The 24,543-nt window shown below is 36.6% G+C and overlaps 1 protein-coding gene across 2 annotated transcripts in view; it reads right to left on the reverse strand.

Annotated features, from left to right (window-relative positions):
* Positions 1-24,543, reverse strand: part of LOC143880015 (zinc ion binding protein) — a 63,981-nt gene that overhangs the window by 24,397 nt on the left and 15,041 nt on the right. For both annotated transcript variants that reach the window (XM_077382762.1, XM_077382761.1), the window contains exons 13-17: positions 22,712-22,819; positions 21,529-21,680; positions 19,503-19,581; positions 9,333-9,395; positions 8,967-9,097 (exon numbers count right to left, since the gene is read on the reverse strand). In XM_077382762.1, the coding sequence (XP_077238877.1) occupies positions 8,967-9,097; positions 9,333-9,395; positions 19,503-19,581; positions 21,529-21,680; positions 22,712-22,819 (533 nt within the window). The remainder of the gene's footprint in view (positions 1-8,966; positions 9,098-9,332; positions 9,396-19,502; positions 19,582-21,528; positions 21,681-22,711; positions 22,820-24,543) is intronic.

Below are 24,543 nucleotides of genomic sequence, written 5' to 3' on the forward strand. Positions count from 1 at the left end.
CTGAATTCCTATCGGAAAATATGGCTTCCCTTTCCTCTAGTGCAATGGATGGACGTACACGATAACTCACTTTTGATAATGACACCCAACTTATTATACACTTTTTAACTGACTGTTGATAGTTTTTAGGGAGTTGTAACAATATGGGTACCATTTCCATTATCTGAATTCCTATCTGGAATTATGGCTGCCCTTTCCTCTGGTGTGATGGATGGACCTACACGATAATATAGGGAGCCGCATCATTCTAAACAATGGGGTAGGAAGATGGTTACGCCCATAGTTGCCAGAAACTCCTTGAGCAGGTGGGAAACCCGTTTCCCCTAAAACGCACTTCTCGCAGGTGAGAAACTCGTTTCCCATAAAACGTGGTAAACGCGTTTCGGAAACGTTTCCGAATTATGATAAAAATAATTGGAGAAATGTTTCCGAAACGCAATAGGAAACATATGAGAAACTTATGTAAATCATGTGTGAAACGTGTGATAAACGTATGCAACACTCGTAGAAAACGCATGTGAAACGTGTAGGAAACATGTGTGTCCTACACGTGTGGAAACGAAAATTATTTTGGAAAAAACAAATCAAAAATTGTGGAAATATATTAAAAGAGAAAATAATAGCATATATTATAATAAAAATAAAAATAAGAAAAATTCAAACATAAATTTGAAATTAACAAAATTTAAATCTACAAAACCACATATTTCGTGTTTTCCTTGTGTTTCATGTGTGTTTTTCTATCGCTTCTGAAACGCTTCTATTGCGTATCGTAAGACAGTTCTCATACGATTTTCTATCGTTTTCTCGTCTCTCGTTTCCCCTATAATTTTTTTCATGCGTTTCCCGTTTCCGTTTCACGTTTCGTTTCTCGAATTCGTTGCCCACCCTGGTAACTATGGCCCATGTACATCACCTGATATCTTGTTCACCTTGACTCTCAACGGCATGAAACACTTGCAGTGTCTAAGACAACAAATGTGAAAGTTGCTAAATACTTTTTTCTTTTAATGGTGTTACTAAATACTCTTCATGCTGAGTACTATGTTATTTTTTTTCAATTTATGAAATATGTGTGATAGTCTGAAGGGAATAATTCTTAGGGTTTGTTTGGTTACACCCCGAAATTATAATCTTACTGAAGTTTCAACTTAGGGTGTGTTTGTTCTCTTATATATGGTTATTCTAGGACATAGCCGGTAGGGGTGGACATGGTTCGGTTCGGTTCGGTTTTGGGGTATACCCAGAACCGAACCATATATAATCGGTTCCCTGAAATTGGAACCAGAACCGAACCATATATGTTTGGAACCGAACCGAACCAGAACCATATATAATCGGTTCGGTTCGGTTCGGTTCTGGGTTTACCCGACCTTCACCAAATCGACGGAATTTATTCACAAGAGTTTCCCTCCTTGTGTTTGAATGTTTGGTTTTTTTTTCTTGAGATAGAATAACTTTCTGTTTCCAGCCTATCATTGATGGGAAAAGCAGAGCACAAAAGTTTGTAATGAGCTGATGAATATGACTTTGTGGAGGCGTTATACATGAGATTTTTAAAACGCGCTTTTGATTGGTAGAATGCTATCTTTCACTTTTTTCTCATTTGTCATCAAGACATGGATTACATGATATTTGACTCTTGATCGAAAGGGGACGACGACTCTCACAATATTTTGCTATTTTTGAAAACCTTTCACTTTCTTCTTACACTTCCAAAAACTTTCAAGTTAATATTAAAAAGAAAAAGGAGATTTCACTTTCCCTTCCCACATCCTCTTTCCTGCCATTAAAATTTTAGGGCTTGTTTGCCAAACATTCTCATTCCCTGCAAGCCACGAACGGTAGAATGAAATTTGCTCAAACGAAATCCTTGTAGCTTTATAAAATCGAGTGAGTGGAATCAGTCCATTCACTTTATTTTTGGGGAAGTGCTGAGATTAAAAAACTTGCTTTTCAGTCTGATTAATCTCATTCCTTCACCAAATCCAAGTAAAAACAGGCATATTTAAGGGTTTTAAGGTGAGGGTCAGTTCTCGGTTCGGTTCTCGGTTCCGGGATCCCAAACCCAGAACCGAACCGAATTTCCATCGGTTCCAGGATATTAGAACCGAAACAACCGAATCGAACCATATGTGCCGGTTCGGTTTCTGTTCCTCGGTTCGAACCGGAACCATGTCCACCCCTAATAGCCGGGTATGGTTTGGGTTAAAGTTGATGGGCTTAAGGGATGGCTAAGTGTGTCTTTTTACCCAACATAAAGTAGGGTTTATTAGTGTTCAAGGCCGACGAATTTTAAGGTTTTTTTTATTTTGGTTTATTTGTGACAAAGACAGAACTTTCTTTTCTTGGTCGTATCTCCCAATTCGTGGATTTCATTGGAGCTTAGGGCTGGATTTCGAGTATTTTTCTTCAAGTGATTTTCCTTTTCTTTTTTCTCTCTTTTTCTGATTAGGGCTCATTTAGAGTTGTTCATGGGCAGCATTTCTTGCTCTGCTCTAAATCTGTCCTTTGGGCTGTTTTGGGATTTTTTTTTTTTTTTTACTGCTTTATTAGTCCCATGTGATTCTAAAGGGTGCTTTGGATTTGTGCGAGTCACCTTGGACTGGTTTCACTGTGTAAAATCCTTCCTGGGACCATCTATTTTCAAGGCCACACTCCTAATAGCCTAGGTCCCATAGTTATAAATTCCGGTCCATTCCGGCATATTTTCTGTTCCGGCCGGAATTCCGGTCCGTTCCGGTCGGAATTCCGGATTCCGGTGGAATTCCGACCGGAATGGGAGGAATTCCTTGTTCCGGCCGGAACGGTCTGGGAATGCGGAAAAAATTCAAAAAAAATACTAAAATGCCATTAAGGCTGTTGGGGAGTGTATTTTACAGATTTGCCCTCGTTTTATGACCGTTTTATAGTTATTGGGAGGGCATTTTTCATCTTTTTCCAAAAAAAATCGAAAAAAAAAAAAAATTCAAAAAATTACATAAATTCATTTATGGCTATTGGGGAGTGTATTTTACACATTTGCCCTCATTTTGTGACCGTTTTATAGTTGTTAGGAGGGCATTTTTTGTCTTTTTGCAAAAAAAATTGAAAAAAATAAAATAAAAATCTCAAAAATTACAGAAATGCCATTATAGCTGTTAGGGACTGTTTTTTACACTTCTACCTTCATTTTATGACCGTTTTATAGCTGTTGGGAGGTCATTTTGCGTTATTTTTCACCCCAAAAGCTATAAATAGCCCTCTAACCATTGTTTTTTCACATTTCTTTTTTCACAACTCATTTCCTCTTCAAATCTTCTCCTACAACTACAACTCTTTTATCTCCTACACTACACTACATACAACTATATCCATTGTTTTGAAAATCTTACGATTTACGGTTCGGTTTACGATTCGATTTACGATTCTTAGGCAAAACGATTTGAATCCCATAATTGAATCATAATTTGTATGAATCTTACGATTCGGTCATAAATCGTACGATTCATACGATTTATGCGATTTATCCAAATTAAGTTTTGTATAAAAGAAAATATATCTTTCTTTCAACAGACCTCATTTCCTTTCTACATTACAAGAAGCCTTTGAGATCCCTCTCATTAGAAGGAAGAAAACAGAGGAGGAATAGGACTTCAAACGAATTGAACCAGTCGAGCACAAAGCATTTGTTGAGGGCATTACTCACATCGAGGTGGTAATCGAGGTGGGAGACTACCATAATAAGTAAAACATCGATTCCCGTCTTTTATGATTGATATTTGTCATTTGATGTTTGAGACTTTGAGAATTGATATGATCTTGTGTCTTTTTTTAAAGATTATTAACCAATATGCATGGGTTTGGATGAGAATTAGATAATTAGTATGTGTCAAGTTTGTCAACAAACAATTCGTATTATGATATTGAATGCTAATCATGGTAGTTTCTATTTGAATTAATGAATTTGGATGAAAATTGAATAATTGGCTATTTTTATTCTTTAATTTATTTATAATTTTTTATTATACATATTTTTTATATTTTGGAATGAATCTTACGATTTACAATCCGATACGATTCGACCCTGATTACCATTTATGATTCGATTCTGATTTTCAAAACATTGAGTATATCTACTTCTCCTACAACAACAAAGATCATCTCAAAGCCTTTTATTATTCCAATTCCACTACAAGCTCAAGAAGATCAAAGGCTTTTTTTATCTCCTACAACAACAAGCTCTACTATACTAAAGACAAGGGCTTCTCTTCTACAACCTAAGGCTTCTTCAACTTATTCTCTCATCCAAAAGGCGTAAGAAAAGTTAAAGCTTTATTTGATTTAATTTCCTTTCATTCCTTATTCTCTTTCTCTCCATTTCAACTTAAAAAATGAGTTCTTCTAGAGGAGCCTCATCTATTGGTTCCGCACCCGCTAGATCGGATGACCCGGCATGGGCTTATGGCCTAGTAATTCCGGGTCAAAAAAACTGTGTTAAATGCACCTTTTGTGAAAAACTCATAAAGGGTGGAGGTATAACCCGGTTTAAAGAACATCTAGCGGGTGTTCCTGGTGATGTAGCGGCATGTAAAAAAGTCAATGCCGATGTAAAATGGAGAATGGCACAAATGTTAGGCGAAATGAGAAAAGAAAGTGCTAGGAAAAGTGTATCAAGGGCAGAGGTGGGTAGTTTTTATGCCGCACCAGAAGAAGAAGATGTGGAGGAGCGGGAGGGGGATGAGGACGACGAACCTATGGGACCTCCTCAGCCTAGGAATAAGGGGAAAGCAGTTGTTGTAAAACCGAGTGGGGCAAAGAGGAAAAAGAAGGGTCTTGTAGGGGGGTTAAGAGATTTCTTTGCACGACGAACAACCCCTGGATCCAGCCAAGCATTAAGAGTGCTTTGGCAACAAAAAGAACACTTGATCGGGCAAATATGGCAGTTGGCATGCTTTGCTATGATGCCAACTTGCCTTTCAATGTTGCTAATTCACCATATTGGCAGCCAATGTTTGATGCCATAAATGCAGTAGGCTTAGGTTATAAGGCGCCTTCTTTTCACGATTTACGGGGGGGGATATTGAAGAAAACTGTAGAATATGTAAACAACTACTTGAGGGAAGTTAAGAATTCATGGAAAACTAGTGGCTGTAGCATTATGGCCGATGGATGGACAGACACCAAATAACGTGCCTTAATTAACTTTTTGGTGTACTATCCTAAAGGAGTAGTTTTCCTTAAATCTGTTAATGCATCTGGCGTAGTGAAGAATGCTGAGGCATTGTTTGCAATTTTTGATGAGATTGTTTTGGAGGTAGGTCCGGAAAATGTGGTGCAGTTTATAACTGATAGTGAGCCAAGTTATAAAGCTGCTGGGAAGAAGTTAGAAATCAAATATGCTACATTCTTCTGGACTCCGTGTGCAGCCCGTTGTTTAGACTTGATTTTAGAGCACTTGGGCAAACCAAATGTGTTTTCTCTCATAGGAAGCACAATTGACAGGGCTCGGAAGATTACGAGGTTTATCTACAACCACCCAGCTCTATTGAACTTGATGAGACATAAATTCACGAGTGGGAGGGACTTGTGGCGTCCTGCGTGGACTAGATTTGCTACCAATTTCATTAGTATACAAAGTCTGGTGATTCATAGGAAAGCCCTAGAACAGATGTTCGTGTCTGATGAGTATGCTGCTAGTAGGTACATTCGACATGGATTGAGTGAAGAGATCGTGAGTACAGTGTTGGATAAACAATTTTGGGACAACTGCAAGCATATTCTAAACATCAGCGAGCCATTGGTGAGGGCGCTGCGTTTGGTAGACCGGCAAGACAAACCAGCAATGGGTTACATATATGAGGCCATGGATAGGACCAAAGAAAACATCGAGGCTAGGCTAAAGAACAAGAAGTCAGATTATGCTCCCATCTGGAGGATTATTGACCAAAGATGGGACAAACAGCTTCACAGTCTCCTCCATGCAGCGGGATACTTTCTTAACCCTGCTCTCTTTTTCAGTCCTACATTCTCCAAGCATCATGAAGTCACCCGAGGTTTGATTGAATGTATTAATCGACTAGTACCTGATGAAGTTACACAGGACACCATCACCAGTCAGATTGAGAACTATCGGGAGTCCATTGGCATGTTTGCAATGAAGATGGCAATCCGCAACCGAGGCAGATTGGGACCAGGTATATTGGTTTGTTCATTTAATTAAGTATATTTCATTTAAATTTTCCACAAGTAAATGCTTAACTATTAATGTTTCCTTTGCAGTTGCATGGTGGAACCAGTTTGGAAATGACGTCCCGGACTTACAGAGTTTCGCCGTCAGAATTCTCAGCCAAACCTGTAGTACTACTGGATTTGAAAGGAACTGGTGCACTTTCAAGCACATCCACTCGGCAGAAAGAAACAGGTTGGAGCACCAGAGGTTGAATGACTTGGTATTTGTCCATTACAACCTCAAGTTTCGAGAAAAGTATGCTACTTAATTGAATTAGAATTAATTTTCTCATATTTCACCACGTGCCTTTAAATTTTAAGTATTACTTATTAATTTATGTTGGACATTCTTTTCAGGGACTTAAACATAAGATCTTCTACCACTAGCGACTCACTGAGTATAGATCACCTAGATGTTATGATGGATTGGATTGCGGAAGATGAAGATGTCATTCTGACACCAAACGACATTGGATGGGAAAATATTGAAGCGCCTTCTAGAGTTGATGCGGCCGACGACGAGGACGCAAACCTTGAGGACACTCCTCCAAGAGGTGGTGGTGACGGCGATGATGAGGGCTACCAGTCGGTTGAGTATGATGATCCTCAACCAGATTCACCACCATTTTGATTTAGATTTAGAGATGATACGAGATGTGGCTGGCACTATGTATTTAGCTTTTGTTCTTCTATGTTCTACTTTTTTATGTCTTAGTTGTATTAAACTTTGGTTTTTAAGTAATAAAGATGTATTTTAGTTCATTTAAGTGTTTCTTATATTTTTCTAACAATTTCTAATTTTTTAGGATTTTTTTCATATTTTTAACTATTTTTTTAGACCGGAACGGAAAGTTTCAACCGGAACGCCGAACGAAACGGCCGAAACACCGGAACGTTCCGTTCCGGTAGCCAAAACGGAACGGCGACCGGAACGGAATTTATAACTAAGCTAGGTCCTAAATTTCTGAATGAAAGGCAACACTTCAATAGATTTTGTTAAATAAAACAGTCCAAACTAGTTAGTCTACTGGGTCATACTCTACTCAGAACATTTTTATTACTATTAAGGCACTAATGCACTGATGATGAATTTAATCAGTACGACTTTCAATATTTCTACAAAACATTAATGCATAAATGTCACACAGGAGTTGGTATCATAAGCCTTTCGAATCACATATGGAAACCAAGGGAGATCTGAAACGATGGAAGTTGTATCAATCACAATAGGGACAGAAATTGAACTATCTTTAACTGAACTGGAGGAAGCAGATTTGGTGCATTTATAGGTTAGAGCCAACCATTTCAACAAATGCTTAGATTTGGCACCACCTAAGAACGAATTCCAAAAATCTAATCTGGACGCTTGATGCCCATTATCATGTGCAGAACTTCTGAGAATCCAATGACCACTCACCTGTATTGATCTTTTAGTGATAGTGCTTTGAAACATTTATTAGTCAAATGCCAATCTTACTGTCAAAGTTGCAGTAAAGTGCTCAGGTCTCCCTACAAGTCATTTCTGTTTTAGGACAAAGAACTCAATAGATCTTTTCAGTATGATGACAAAGAATTCAGTGGATCCATTCAGTATGATGATGATCTCAAACTCCAAATCAAAAGCTCGTACCCATACGGCTTTTAACATATAAGAAAATTTCATCTATAGGGGCCACTTTTGGCTATACCCATCTGAATCAATTTATTATAAACATCGATTTCTAGATTACTCTATAACCAGCTGGGAGATAAAACAATTCAAATACACCAAGAAACAAAAATATGTGCATTTGCACCCCCAGATTTGCAGATACATACTACGCTGTTAACAAAGAACTTATGCCAAGTCAAAGTAGGTTCAATTCAAAAAATCACTAGATCAACAGGGCTGATCAGCAACGAAAATGATACATTTTTGTCAAATTGCATATCTGAAGAACAAAGAAACAGATTTAAGACTCGCAATTAAATTTGTTTGCAATTTAAATGAATTTTTCCAAACAACCCAATAACATAATATTCGAAAATCATTACTTTTTTTTAAATGAAAAATGGATTTTTGCAGTTTTAATAATTGTGTTGTATATAATTTCACACCAATGGAACCCTTCTATATTTCTCTTCTATGTGTTTTGTATTTTATATGAACACTTAATTTGTACCAAGGTTATAGAAATATTAGTATGGTGGTAAGCTTGTCATACACCATATTTTTTTGCAGGACTGATATTCCCATGTAGCAGCCCCATGGAGTACCCATACCAATACCCAACACAAGGAAACATGGAGCTTGTTTATGAGCCAACCGATTACATTCAAGATGTGAACAGAGTTTCTTTTTATACGTCAGCACGAAAGAAAACACATTGAGGCTCTCCGTATACTTTATCAAAACATGAGGCCAACTTGGTCCTCCTTTACCCATATATGGTGTTTTAAGGAATTGAAAATTAATACGTTGGAAGTTTGATCAAGATTGTAGTGCATCCAAAGGGTTTTTTTTTTTTTTTTTTTGAATGTTAAAGTAGTGCATCCAAAGTTGTTAGGTAGTTTAGGAACTTTCAACATAAGTATCTCAATGTGCTGTTGCAATGGCTTTTAAATAGGCACACTGACGAGGTAAGGGGGATATGAAACCTTCCAGGATCACCGAGTTCCATTATATAATGAATTAGTATGAAAACAAAATGGAGATTCGTTAAAAATAGGAACAAATCACTGATTATCTAAGCAATGAAAATGAAAGTATTCATTACTTTGCATGAGGTTCACTTGAATAGCGCATCATTGCAGGAATAAGTCTCCTTGGATTCAGGTTTCTTGAAGCCATCCATGACTCAACAGTCTCATATGCGTCAAGCATGATTAGATCTGGGGCAAATTTGTACTGCAGTAATGCAATATTATCATTTAGTTATACAAAGGGAAGCACAGGAAGAAAATGATAAATCACAAATACATGATCTCTTGTAAAAAGCAATAAATAAATGGAAATGATATTCCCACGCTCTTGTTTCAATGTTCCTACTCTACTCTTTACTTGACACTTTTTAAATTGGTTCTAAGAACCTTTAAAAGCTAATTAGAAATAAAACCCAGATTCAATGAGCATAATTTTGTACCTGAAGATCTATTGGGACGGTAGGCTTCTGAAGCACTTCCAATGCTTTCTTTGCTTCTCCTTGCTAAATCCAGAATGCAGTATTAGATTGGATTCCGAGAAAATATATCTTACACCAATAATTTGCTTTTTTAACTAGAGAATGCTGGACCAATTATCACCAACTGTAATTCATGTTAAATAAAGTCTAATGTAATCAACATGTCATTTGTTAGTTTTTACATCTCACATAAAATGAAAGCAACACATAAGTTTTAAATAAGATATTGCATTCATTATTAGCAACTTCTGTTATGATAAATATTAACAAGGGCCTCTTCCGTAAATTGTAACTTCCAAAAAAATATTAAAACATGGTCATGATCATTATTTAGAACCTGGGACACCAACGAGATTTTGCTAATGTAAAAACGAGGCAATTTGTGCGCTATGTTACATGGATTCTTCTAAATGGGCGACGAATCCATGTCAAACACGTCTCGGATTCCAATACTTCAGGATTCACAGAGACACTTCTAGGTCTCGTTTAATTGTTTTGTTTCTGACTACTGCTACCACAACCATACAAGTACTCCATGTTTTAAGTTGTATCCATCCTAATAGTAAGTTTTTCATATTTTTTATATGAAATAAAATATTATATTTACTAAACCTACTAAAAAACTTTAATATATTTACTAAACCTACTAAAAAACTTTAATATACTATTTATTGTAATTAAAATTTCAGAATTAATTAAAATATTTTGGAGAATCCACTAATCTTTCTTTTTTGAGGTCTGCCGAATCCAACACTCAATACCTGTGTCGGATTCCAACACTCGTGCCCGTACTGATGCAACATAGCTTGTGCGAGTCAATGGTAGACGTGAACAACACAATTAACTCAGGAAAGTTAAAGGAATTTTTTATTAACTCGATAGGGAAAAAACTCAGACTTGGATGAGCTCAGCCAATGTGAAGGTGAGTCGACTTGGCAAGTATGATTGACTCGGAGTTTTCAAACCGTGGTCATGATATTCGTGCTACGAAACATTATAACTACAGCATAGAAGTTGTGGTTTCTGCGCTCCTTTAACGAATCAGAATGTCACAGATGCCAGCCAAATTTTCAATGAAACATTTACACAACAGTAATTTACAGCGTGCGCAGAATCAAAGAAATATGAACATGTTATTGGAAGTAACCAAAGGAGATAATAATCTTTTACACAGGCTTTTAGAATGTGTTTCAATTAGGGAAAAAAAAGATGCTGAAATAGAATACTACGAGAGCTTAACATGTGCTGACAATACTCCCCTTGAGCTTGTTATTGTTGAGTCAGTCAAAGTATACGAAGAATATTATTACTCTCGCTCGTCTCACAGACAGTAAGACTGTAGATACTCTTCTTGATCACATTTGATGCTTAAGCCGATGCAAATTGGGCTTCCTGCCCAGATACTCGTCACTCAACCATTGGGTGGTGTATGTTTTAGGCAATTCTTTTATCTCATGGAAATGTAAGAAGTGGGATGCGGTTTCAAATTCATCTACAAAAGCCGAGTTTTGGTCTTTGACTTCTGCAATGAGCGGCAAGATTGTATGGCCCTGCCACCTTCTAACGGATTTGGGTCTACATCTTATAAATTCCATGCCTCATTATGCCGACAAGTATCATACTAGTTGTTACAAATCCAGTTTTCCATGAGCTGACCAAGGATGTCGAGGTGGACTGTCACTTTATATATTAGTATTTCTCCCATGGACTGATCACCTTGCCTAATCTCCCAACATAGTATCAACTGGTAGATTTGTTCAGTAAAACTATGCCTTGAACAAGCCATGACTTCCTCTCTGGAAAATTGATGCTTTTTATCCTATGCATCAGTTTGAAGGGGAGTGTTGAAGACAAAATAGTATTAACTGTTTTATTATTATTTTTTTGCTTAAATGGTATTCTATATTTATTTAGGATAGGAAGCATCTCATTAATGGCATTTCTTTAGCAATATTGATAAGTGATTTAATATTCTGAAGGAACAACTCGTTTCATGGGCTATACTCATGCTCTCTTTACCCCAAACACCCTCTCCCTTGTCCTACTCCTATCTCCCTTCTGCTCATTCTATATTCTATCTTCTCTCTTCTCTACACCATTCAAGGCACATCCAACGTTACTTTGACACCTACCTCCCCAACCCCCCACTCTCTCTCTCATTTTCTTGAAGAGGTAAATCTTATTAATAAAAGGAGAAATGCAATACATGCAGGGAACCCAAAAAGTGGAGAATATCCAATTTAAAAAGAAGGCATATCTTGCCACACAATTACATCCATACAAGATACTTTGTGATTTGTTAAAATATCAACATTATTATTTCCTTTATGGGGAATATCAGTAAGAAAAACCTTTGAGAATCTAACCAACCACTTCCTAATATTGTTAAATAAACCTCTAAATCTCTAAAAGTGTGGCTCACCTCTTTCATCCACGAGATGGTAACACCAAAATGATGGGGACCATCCTTTGGGTCTTTAAATTCTTTCGAATGCCATTATCATTGAGAAGGTTCCATAATTAGAGGGTGTCGTTATCATGCTAAAGTGTCAATAGACTCATTATCAATTCTGAAGTATTATAAAAAAGGGTGCCAGTATCACTATTAAGTGGGAACCAATAAAGACTTTTATGACAAGGTGACATCATGACACTTGAGCGACAAAGAGGGCACACTTAAAATTTTGTGGGCTTAGAATATAAGTTAAGTTTTATGTTGAGTGTCCAAGTTATGGAGTCCTAGTACTAAAGTGTCCTTCGACCGTGTCCTATATTAGCTACAAGGTTTAGATAAGTGATGCCATGTGGCATGTTCCTCTTGGATTTTATTTTTTTAATAATGCAGAGGGATTAGGAGTCCTACTTCCACCTCAGGATTTTCATCGGGTTACAATGTGTAAAGAAAGAGCCGGCCCCACACGGACCTAGAAAATTAATAACCTTAATTAAATCTGGACCGTAGATCCCTAGACCAAAAATTATAGTGTATTTTCGTTTTTTTTAGTATAACCAATTTTTGGGGCATCAGATCTTGTCCGTTCGACATGATTTTGGTCCCGGTAGATGGGTATTTCGAATACCTATCCAACGGACCCAAGATTTAGCGATTTGAACGTGATTTGAGTAAGTTATGATCTTTTTCTATTAGGGTTAGGCATAGTTACGAGTTTTGTTTTATTAGGCAATTTTTTTTTAGTGCCAATATTAAAATTTAGTATTTTCCTTTTTAATTAAGTTAAGTAATAAGATAAAAAGTAAAGAGACCTAGAGAGACTAGGAAACTTACTAATTATTAGTAATTGATTAGGAAACAACTCTAAACAAAAAGGAAAACTAGGATTTATAAAAAAACCCTTCATGTGGTTCTCCCCTCTCACGCACACCCAAACCGTAGAGAGAGAGTGAGAAAAGCGAGAAAGAGAAAAAAGAGAAGAAGAGATCCTTGAGGGCTTTTCAAACACTTTGCTCCATGTAAGTTTTTGTGATTTTAATGATCTAGGGTTTGTTTTCTTTTAAAGATTAAAACCTAATGAGAAAGGATCTTAAAGATTGATAGAGATAAATGAAACCTTAATCCCTTTCTTTCTAATAAACCATAGAAATAACTATTTTCTTTCGAATCTAAATCTAGAATACGATATATGTTACGAACGTAATTTTTCCTTTCGAATTGAAATTCCTAGATGATCTTTATAATAAAGAGGATGGTTTTCTTTTAGATAATTTATTGAGTGATGTGTAATATGGATAATATCATTTTTTTTAAGACCAACCCACGTGTGTGGAATCTAAAAGCCCTAAGTGGCTGATTTTTTGCATGTTTATACTAGTATCAATTTTATATCTTCCTTATAAAAGAAAATCAGATTTATATGTTTATGATAAGTACTATCAAAGACCTTAATTTTTTTCAAGAAATTCATCACGCATGCTTACTATATATATATATACAATGTTTTGAAAATCGGAATCGAATCGTAATCGAGGTCGAATCGTATATGATCGTAAATCGTATCGTAAATCGTAAGATCCATTCAAAAATATATAAAAAATATGTATAATAAAAAATTATAAATAAATTAAAGAATAAAAATAGCTAATTATTCATTTTTCATCCAAATTCATTGATTCAAACAGAAACTACCATGATTAGTATTCAATATCGTAATACGAATTGTTTGCTGACAAACTTGACACATACTAATCATCTAATTCTCATCCAAACCCATGCATCTTGGTTAATAATCTTTAAAAAATGACACAAGATCATATCAATTCTCAAAGTCTCAAACATCAAATGACAAATATCAATCATAAAAGACGGGAATCGATGTTGTCCTTATTATGGTAGTCTCCCACCTCGATGTGAGTAATGCCCTCAACAAATGCTTTGTGCTCGACTGGTTTGATTCGTTCAAAGTCCTACTCCTCCTCTGTCTTCTTCCTTCTAATGAGAGGGCTTTCAAAGGCTTCTTGTAATGTAGAAAGGAAATGAGGTCTTTTGAAAGAAAGATATATTTTCTTTTCTATGAAACTTAATTTGGATAAATCGCATAAATCGTATGAATCGTACGATTTACGATCGAATTGTAAGATTCAATCATGGGATTCAAATCGTTTTGCCTAAGAATCGTAAATCGAACCGTAAATCGTAAGATTTTCAAAACTATATATATATATATATATATATATATATATATATATATATATTAGATCTATATTCTTAGATAAACAACCATATGTGTAAAACTTATAGGAAATATCAGCTGTTTTGATAAAATATCCCACATGTGTAACTTTTTCCAATGCTTTAAGTATGTGGTTTAAAAAAAACAGCCCTCACGGGTAAACATTGTAAAAATCAGCCCTCAAAGAAAATAATTAAAGAGTTATTAATGGATTTTTTTATTTTACAAAACAGCCCCTAAACTATTGATATCACCCAAAGGTAAATTATAAACAAAGATAATTAAGAATAATAAAAGGATATAGTCTCACATAAGCCTTAGGTGTGTGTGTGTGTCACTAGGAAATATGGATTGCGGAAACTTAGAATTTGGTATATCATTGTGTTTCATATTCGATAGCAATCCCTACTCAGACATAAAGGATTTCTTACTCTCTCACACCACAAGTAATTAAGGTAGGTGACGGTGTCCTAAACTTGTACTCTTAAGCAATGATTGATTTATATGCATGCAATGAAAATTCTTAGTAGACATAGAATTGTTTATGCTAATGAGGTAGTTAAGATGATTGTTTCTTATTAATATGCATCTCGCTCTCGTGGTTGGTTATATTAATAGCATGCAAATGTTGAAAAGTGATGCTATGCCAGTAGCTTGCAAAAGATGAAATGTTATGATTCCTTGTTAAAGGAAAAAGAAAAATATGGGATGCAATAAAATTGCTAAAAATGTCTTTAATATATTGGAAAGAAGAAAAAAAAATGATATGGATGATATGCCAGGAAAATTGATAAGAGACAAAGACATTGGGAAAATAATTTGGTGGATTGGGCGGATGTATGAGTCGTCCAGGAATAATGAAATTCCGAGCCGGCCTTGGGTTTTAAAGCTCCCCCTTGGCGGTAAATGCATCATCTTAGACCATGATGTCAGGAGGCGGTGTGGCTATTAAACACGTCGTAAAAAGTCCCTCATGCCCACTACCTGTAGACGAGCGTAGTGGAACGTATTGATGGTGGGACAACAAGCTAAGGGAGCTTGATTGTCTTGGGTGAGTCGTCTCATGCATTAATAATTATAATAATAAAAATATAAATTTCTCACTTGTAAAACGTTGTTGTGTTGCTAGAATAGTAGTTTTAAATTGATTTATGCCATAGCATGTCCCCTATTACCGTTCATGATTTCTTTAGAAATAAATTATGTTACATGTTCTCCTATAGAATTAAGTTGTATGCCTTTAAATTCAAGAGTTGTTTAATTGTATTTGCTTAGGTACCGAATGAATCTACATAGTTCTTTGAACTAACACCAAAAATCCCCACAGGTTTTGCTAAAATTGATGACATTGAGACAAATGCTAATGAAGAAATTGAGAATAAAAAGGGGTGTGCAAGAGAGAGGATAGAGTAATTGGTGTGGCCATTTGGCCTTGGGGCTATTCGTCTTATTCTTAGTTTGTTTGTGTCTTTGGTAATTATGTCAAATACCCTTTAGTAAGCTTTTAAATGAGTTTTCAAATTTGTAAAAAAATAAAAAAAAATTGTTGCTTTTTGTTAACGGTCTGGGTTTAGAGTTCTCTGAAAATCCGGGTCGTTACACAATGTCTATAAATTGTCAGACATATGGCCTGTTTAGATCACTTGAATGATATTGAATCATGTTATTTTCTAAAGCTTCTGTGATGCCGCTTTGAGGGCGAGCCTTGGCGCAACGGTAAGGCTGCTCCATTGTGACCTGGTGGTCACGGGTTCGAGTCACGGAAACAGCCTCTCTGCAAAGCAGGAGTAAGACTGCGTACATCTAGCTCCCGACCCCACAATGACGGGAGCCTCATGCACTGGGTCGCCCTTTTTAGTGTGATGCCTCTTTCCCCCCAACATACGATGCCATAGAAGCCTGGTGTGACTCCAGGTTAGCTCTCTTCCCTTCTTTTTACTTTCATTACTTCTTGTTGTCCTTCTCCCCTTCTCTTTAGTTTCTTCATTTCCTAAACATTCACCCATTACCAGTATCGACTGCCTAAGCCCACTGCCATTACCTCTACCATTCCCTCCACCCACAGCCCCAACTTTAAACCCTTGTACCCAAATACCCAAACCAGTCAACTCTAGTCCCATTACGTAGCTATGAACTGTTCAGGAACCTCTCCCCTTTCACTCGACAGTCCACCAAAAGTCTTTAAATCCATAAGCTCTCGGTCTGTTATCAATTTCCAGACCAGTCTTATAATTTTCCCTAAAATCCAAAACCTTTACACATCCTTTTCAGCATCGCATCACCTTACACCCAACCATAAACCCTAGAAACACCCAAACTGCCCAGATCTGGCCTCCACTCAATTTTAGGTCCAGAATCGGATCCAATACTCCCCTTTTTCCAAACTGTTACATCTCCAAGCTTTACCTACAACCTTATACGCCTTAATCCTCAACCCAGATCCATTTCTCTACAATTTTACATCAATAAATGACCAAGACTTCAACAAGAACCTGATCCTGTTGAATTTACAGCCCTAAGTTTCCTTTAAAACCCTTCCTGGACTAAACCTTGCGGTCTCCTTAAAACTCCGGTTTTGCACCAAATCTGTAATTGAAACTGGGCACTGACAGTTCACTTCTTGGACAACTAGACCCTTGATAACCTCATCAGTCCAACAATACCCTATCCTAAGTCCATCGTGAGCCTTAAACTGTACCCCAAACCCATTGGCAATTTTTCCTATTGATTGTCATGACCTTTCAGTCCTTTAACTCTGAAAGAGTCCACTTCATAACCTGCGCCAGTCCTATGCCAACATATTCTTAACCTGAGATTCCTATCCTTTGTACTTGTCACTCCGAAGCTCACCCAGAATTAAATTCTGCCCAGATCTACCACTGTCTTTTGACACCTGTCAGTTATCTATTGACACCTGCCAGTTGTCGCTCGGCACCATCAACAGCCATGACACCTGTCACAGGCCTTAACACCTGTTAGCAGATACCCTAGAAATCCATCAACAAATTCTAAAGCAAGCAGTCAACTCTCCGACCAACAGTCCACTCACAGTCAACAATCTTTCACTAGTCCTAACTCCTAATCTACAACCAGTTTATCTCAGATCTGTCACCTCCATTTAACCCTTTCATAACAGTCCTGAATTACTATCCTTCAATTTATCTACGTCCGCCTCCTTAACCCTTACCCATTTCCTTCACCTATTTTATCCAAATCTGAACATAGAGAACCTAGGGAGATTGCTTTCAGTTGGCTGTCCTACATCAATTGGTTCAAAGGTCACAATACCTACTCTCCCTTTTCTGTTATGTATCATAGAATCACCCTCAATTGAATCCAGACAACTTCGGGATACCATTACAAACAGCCTTTACTTCTGAATCTATCACCAGGAAATAATGCGCGAACCTCCATAAGCGAACGATACCATACCAATAGAATCCGAGAGAGAGAGAGAGAGAGAGAGAGAGAGAGAGAGAGAGAGAGAGAGAGTGACCCTAAAACCATCCAAACAGGAATCAATTCACAGAAGTGACTTTCTTGCTCCCGTCAGAGTTGAGTTTGATCCACCCACTTAGAGGAGCAGTAGAAGCATCCAGGAGGCTTTAGGGGCAAACATAGTCCTCACTAGCAGCAAACCAATCAGTAACAATATCCGGAAATGGAATAACACGGATTTAAGATGCCCTTTAATGTCAAAAGATTTTAAATGTCCTTTTAGCAACATCAACAATAATTTTATTTAGGACTACCCCTACACTATTGACTTTTCCTGAAAATAATGTTGTCTTTGTTGATCATAAATTGTCCAAATAGAAAAGAGCCTTATGTTTTCAGTTAATGCAGATTTTAAATGTCCTTTTAGCAACATCAACAATAATTTTATTTATGACTACCCCTACACTAATGATTTTTCCTAAAAATAATGTTGTCAGTTGATCATAAATTGTCTAAATAGAAAAGAGCCTTATGTTTTCAGTTAATGCGGAAAAAGAACAAGGTTTCTTAGATTTTTGAAGTAATAAAGCACATCCAAATATTGGAGGACCAATCACAGTGGAATAAAGTATGCACAGGATTTTCAATGAAGCCACAAAAATCGCAATTCATTTTATCACAAATTTTCATTTTGGCTAATTGATCACCGATGATAATCTTACCATTCAAAGCACATCAGAGAGAAGCAGTAGGTTTTGGGGATGGATTGTTCCAAATATTTGGACAGTTTCTTTATGAGAACACATGAAAGGGAGTAAAACTATTTAACTAAGTACACCCCATTTTATTCGGGTTTTATATAATTCCCTCCTCATCTCCCCTGGCAAGTATGAGGCAAAAAATAACCCTGACAGATAGATCCAATAACTCTACAAGGCACAAATGGAAAGCCCATCACAGACAATTGGAGTATTAGTCAAATTATTGCCAACAAAAGACAATTTGCAATCACTGCCCTGAAGTACACAACTCTCATAATGGGTTTGGGTAGTTATCAGCCAATATGAATATGAGCTCATCACACCATCTGTCCAGCCAGATAAAAGTGTTCTCCTTGTTTCGTACACCGCAGATGATATTTACTTTCAACACTTAAATTCCTTAATCCATGACTTTGAAATATGAGACCCCAACTGACCCCATTCCCCAAATCAGTGATTCGAATTAGAACCTTGGTATTTCACTTTTATTATTATCGCCCATGGGTTGCTTTGTTGTTGAATAATCCACAATACAATTTTGCTAACAATTCTCTATTCAGTGACCCAATGTTCTTCACACCAATATCACCCTCTCTATTAGAAAGGAGAATTCGGTTCTAATTGATTCAAGTGTGCCATTTTGGAAAGAGTTGTACCAGTCCTGAGGAAAGACCCTCCGCATGGTGGAACTAGAATACTTATTGTAGTTCCATCAGAATTCAGGTCACCCGAGAGACCGATGTCGAAATCAGAAAAGTCAAGTCCAGGACCGAACTTAAAGATATGAACTGAGTGCCATTTCATAAGTCACTAAGAACAAGGTAGAGGGATATGGAAAGGATGAAGTAATGAAAGAGTAAGTCATTGCTAGTAGTAACGACTTGGCACGATCTCTCTCTCTTCTCTCTCTCTCTCTCTCTCTCTCTCTCTCTCTCTCTCTCTCTCTCTCTCTCTCTCTCTCTCATGTCTGTGTAAAGTGGGACACTAGGAAGAAGTTTTACAGGAGAATTTTTACGACAAAATTTTGCAAAATGGCCAGATGGCTTTATTATAGGACTTGTTTGTGAGCTTTGAACATTGCTTTGATCAATAGATTAGCGTATGCATTGGTTTTTGCTGTTTTTCTATGCTATTGATGATCCTATACTATATTATTCATTGCATGACCAAAGAAGAAAAATGCAATGTTAAAATGAACCTTGATTGTACGATTGTACGAATATCACACAAAAGGAAACGCATACCTGAATGTAATGGTGAACCACAAGCTCATAGTGCTCCTTTAGGCTAGCAAAGTAGACAAGTTCATCAACCCTACCGTAACTGCAAGAATTTTAAAATTGAAGATAATGAAAATGTGTACTCTAGGACATTTTCTTAAACACATAATCTACAATAAAGAAAAGTAAATGGACATACTAAAACATGTGTATTTATTACTCAATGTTAATGTTTCTATGCCTCATGAATAGGATAGGGATGTGTCCATTTCAAAAAAAGAAAAAAGAAAAAAAGAAATGCCCCCATATAATCGTAGAAACTCGGATACTTGTGTAGGCCCATCGTACATGGCAGACACATTATGATAGTGGTACTCATACACAAATACTTCATGGATATGTCTGTTTATCAAAATAATTATAATGTTTGAAACATGTCACTCTCCTCGAATTAACTATAATGCTTTCTGCTTGCTAGGGTCGCATATTTGAAATTATATTTTTTTTTAAAAGATACCAATTTTATAATAAAAGAAAGGAGTACAAGTGCACTTCGGTGGGTAATGATTGCACCGTATAAGTCGCTAGTTGCTCCTGGTTTGGCCAGACAATCGGCTAAATCATTGGAGCTTCCAGGAATGAGAGAAAAGAGAGAGAGTATTATGCAAACAAAGATCTTTAATCTCATAGATGAGATTGTCTAGACTCCGCGGCCCGACACAAATCCCTTAGACAACAAAATTGTGTTAGAAGAACCGCTTTCCACTTCCAAACTGCCCTCCATCTGGGTTATGAATATAGTCAATCATTGGTGAAGAGCAAGGACATCGGTTTTGTGGTGTCAGTTATGCCAATAGGGCCCGAAAAAGGAGTAGATGATGTCGCCCGAAGAATTCCGAAAAATGCCTCCAATACCCTTCCTTGGCTGGGTTGCAAAGAGTCCAAGCACCGACATTGAGTTAGATGGTGTTTCTAGGAGGAGGATTCCATCTTGCTACCACTTTAGTTTGGGAACACCACCTTTCAAAATTGTGTTTCAATGTAATCCATGACATATTTGCAATTATAATTTTGGACAAGTGAGACTCATAGATGCATTTTCAAATTTACTATTAGTTCCATCTCAATATCATTTCTTCTTTCAAAAGCTAAAGAAAGAGGGATAAAATCTAGAAGAACGGAATATCTTTTTGAGAAAACCCCTTATTCTTGCATTCTTTACCTATACATTGTTTCCACCTTTTCCCTTCTCAATCAATCATTTTGTCAATTCCCATTTTTAATCTACCAGTGCCTGTTTTTGTGTCACATGATGATGAATGGCAACCTATGTAGATTGCAATAAGCTATCAACACAGTCTGGCTTTGTTACCATTTCATTCAATAGTATTAAATGGTGCTTCCATGTTAAGAACCCCCCCCCCCCCCCTCTCCCCTCTGTTTCTGTCAATTTTTACAAAAATCAGTCAGAAAATATTGTTTCTTGGAAACTTTTTATAAAAAATAACAGATCTTCAACAACAAATGAACCAGATGTGAAGAAAATGGGCAAAAATCTGAGCCCTAATCATGGAATCTGGTGATTGGTACTCCAATTTCTGCTCGTAATGAAGTTTATTAGAATTAAAGTTATCGCTAATAAATGTATCTCCATCTTTTAACTGTTTTCAATGTCATCTTTGTGATTAACTTCTCAGGGTTATGGCTAGGGTTTGTGCATAGAGAGAGAGGGGAGGGGGAGTTCCCCTAGAAGAGAAAGGAGACAAAGCGCATGAGAAGGGGTGTAATGTGGGGTCGATGAAAGCCGTTTCAAAGCTGCCAAAACCCCGAAGAGAAGAGAAGAAAGTGAGATTGAATGGCCAGTTCTGTCATTAATCCAATGTTATTCCACTAACATGGACTAGAAACAATGCAATAAAATCAGAAATACTTCACAAATACAGAAATGCAACTATGGGATAGGAAGATAAGTACATCTGCAAACATCAGTACTGTAACCAGTTAAAAATAAGATTAGACCTTATAAGAAAAAACTACAATAAAAGAATACCTTTCCAATAGCCTCATTGTTGTTGCCTCATCCAATACATCCTTGCAGTCACTGAGGAAGGCTCGAAATTCTTTAATCGTAGATTGGTACTCATTTTCAGAGGCTATATTACCGACAATTTCCTTGTCTTCCTCCAACAATAATCGATTGATCTACAAAAATCAAATATGCAATCCAAAGCCATTACAATGCCACCCAAGATATACCTGCCATTTAATGTATAATATCCTCCAGGGTGAACTTCAGCACACAAAAGTAGAGTAAGAATGAAGAGTCCATCTGTGTAACCCATAATATTCGAGACAAGAACACAAAAGTAGAGTAAGAATGAAGGACCCATCTGTGTAACCCATAATATTCGAGACAAGCATTTCGTATCTTAGTGCAACTCTTCTCTTCTCCGGGTGACTGGATCGCCCCAGAGTTGGTGTTTTCACTCCCCACTCTCCACCATAACAATTTGATTACAGCATATCTCAAACAAGCATTTCCATATCAAGATGGACACATTCATCAATACTGTAAACATATAAAGGACAAAAAAAGGATAAAGAAACATCCTACATCACCCTTGGCGAAGGCGAAGGAATCCATAACTGACTCCCCAACAAGAAGAATCTCTAACATGTCAGGGACTGAAGGCAACCATGCACCAACCAGTTGGGCAAATGATAATAGTGTTGTTCTTACATATATACAGGAAGGCAAACCAAAGTGTGATGAAACATAACTTCTACAATATTATATATACAAAAAATATAAAGAACAGAAGAATAATACAGTATAAATTTAAATTCTCAACATATGCAAACTTTGAATAGATGTGTCTCGTCACGGTCCACCATCCCTCTCATTCCAATTGGCATTAATGACTGATGAGAGGTTTTCATGAAATGAAATGCCAAGTTATACTCAGTAGTTCAATATGCTATATACCATACTGATTGAACTGCATATAGTCACCGGTGATATAGAAATCACAATTAACTAATCTGAAAAAAGTTCATAGATGTTGCATTTTAACTTGTTTATACATCTCAAGTCCTGTTAAAAAGATCAACTAGGCAATTTTTTTTTAAAGTTCTTATGGAATGGTACACAGCTTTAGTCATGCAGAAGATAAGAAAGCAAGTTACGAATCAATTTAACTAACACAAGTGCTGAATAATTTCAGAAGTAAAACCTTGTCTAAGTACAACTCCGTGGCCCATGTGGAAATCATAGTTATTTGGCACTTATCATCCTTTGCAAGATTATCAAGCTTCCGCAATAAGAATGTTCTTAGAGCATCCTGTACGGAGGACAAAAAAACAAACTTTTAATTGAAATTAAAAAAGTTTGAACTTCAAAACAAAGGAAAGAATAAAGTCATGTTATGAATCATCTATAGCATGAAAATGAAGACGACGCAAGTAATTTCATAGTCCTAAATCTAATAAAGTAGGTCTCTTAAATCAAGATGCTTGTGGCCCACTCTTCAAATCAGAGATTAATAGGATTGCTAGATTTATAAATTGTCAGATTTAAAGGATATAAATTGCTTATTATCAAAACTGAGCATGAATGAAGGAAAAAAAATTACGGCAATTTAATCTTAGAACTTCAACATAAGAAAAATGATTAGAAGAAAACCTCTCAAAATAATATGTACATCACAGGAAATATGATGCTAGATGAGACATAAGAAACCATGTGGGAGTGTTTTAGAATATTCAAATCTGAAAACTGGTCCCTCTCAAGAAAAAATAGGCTAACGCTAGAGGAGCAGAGTTTTGCCTCATAAATCATAATACATTTGATGCCTCAACAACCTGCTGCTTCGGGAACACTTGTTACAAGTTACTTAGAATAACTTTTCTGAGTGGAGGCTCATCATTCCAAGGGAAATTCCTTGAATCCTTTCGAGCTTTTTGGACAAAGGATTTCAGAAGGATGATCCTTCCAGGAAACACAATGTATCTACCCTCTAATTGTCAATCCCTGCTTCCATTCTTTCCCCCAACAGATCAAACTCATGGATGCCAAGTAGTTATTAGTCCGTGATGAAAACAAAAAGACGTGTGTACCCATAACAGACTAAAATTTCAATAGATGTAGCTTATGAACTAACAATAAAATCAAAAATTATATTTTTCTACAACCTAGGGAAATTAAACAAACATCCAGATTTCTCTCTGCATCATTTCCTTACTTCTGTCCTCCCTTCACCATGTTTTGTAGGCTTGTTGGAGAAAATGCCTAGTCAAGGCAATAGATGTATTCATAGAAAAACTGAAAATCAATGAATGCTAGTTTTTTTTTTTTTTTTTTTTTGAATGGTGTGAATGTTAAGCAATAGAAGAAAGATCCAAAAGTTGTGTGCTACTAATCAATATTACTAACTCTATTTATAACGTATAGACATTGCTTAGTCTTGAGTTTCTCCCATAGTTACCAGGGTGGGAAAGGAATTCGGGAAACGAAACGTGAAACGGAAACGGGAAACGCATGAAAAAAAATACGGGGGAAACGAGAAATGAGAAACAATAGAAAATCATAAGAGAAACGTCTTAGGATGATGTGTTTTTTCCAAATTGATTTTCGTAAGTTCCACACATGTTTCCTACACGTTTCATATGCACTTTCTACGAGTGTTACATACGTTGATCACGTGTTTACACATTATTTACATAAGTTTTCCATATGTTTCCCATGTGTTTCAGAAACATTTCTCCAATTTTGTATCATATTTTGGAAACGTTTCCGAAACGTGTTTCCCTCATTTTAGGGGAAACGAGTTCCCCAACCGCGAGAAACGCGTTTTATGGGAAACGGGTTTCCCACCCGCCCAAGAAGTTTCCGGCAACTATGGTTTCTCCATATGAAACTATAATGAAAAGCTTTAAATAATAATAATTTCACGCAACCAAAACTTGAGCCAACATCAGACTCCAAACCACCAATAAGGAATTCCCTACTAAATATACATCAGCATATGCAGCAGTGAGGAAGAAAGCAAGGGATACCACAACCAAG

This window comes from Tasmannia lanceolata, unplaced genomic scaffold (assembly GCF_043159265.1).
Source record: "Tasmannia lanceolata isolate RefF3 unplaced genomic scaffold, GAP_Taslan_0.1 ptg000006l, whole genome shotgun sequence".
Lineage (NCBI taxonomy): Eukaryota > Viridiplantae > Streptophyta > Magnoliopsida > Canellales > Winteraceae > Tasmannia > Tasmannia lanceolata.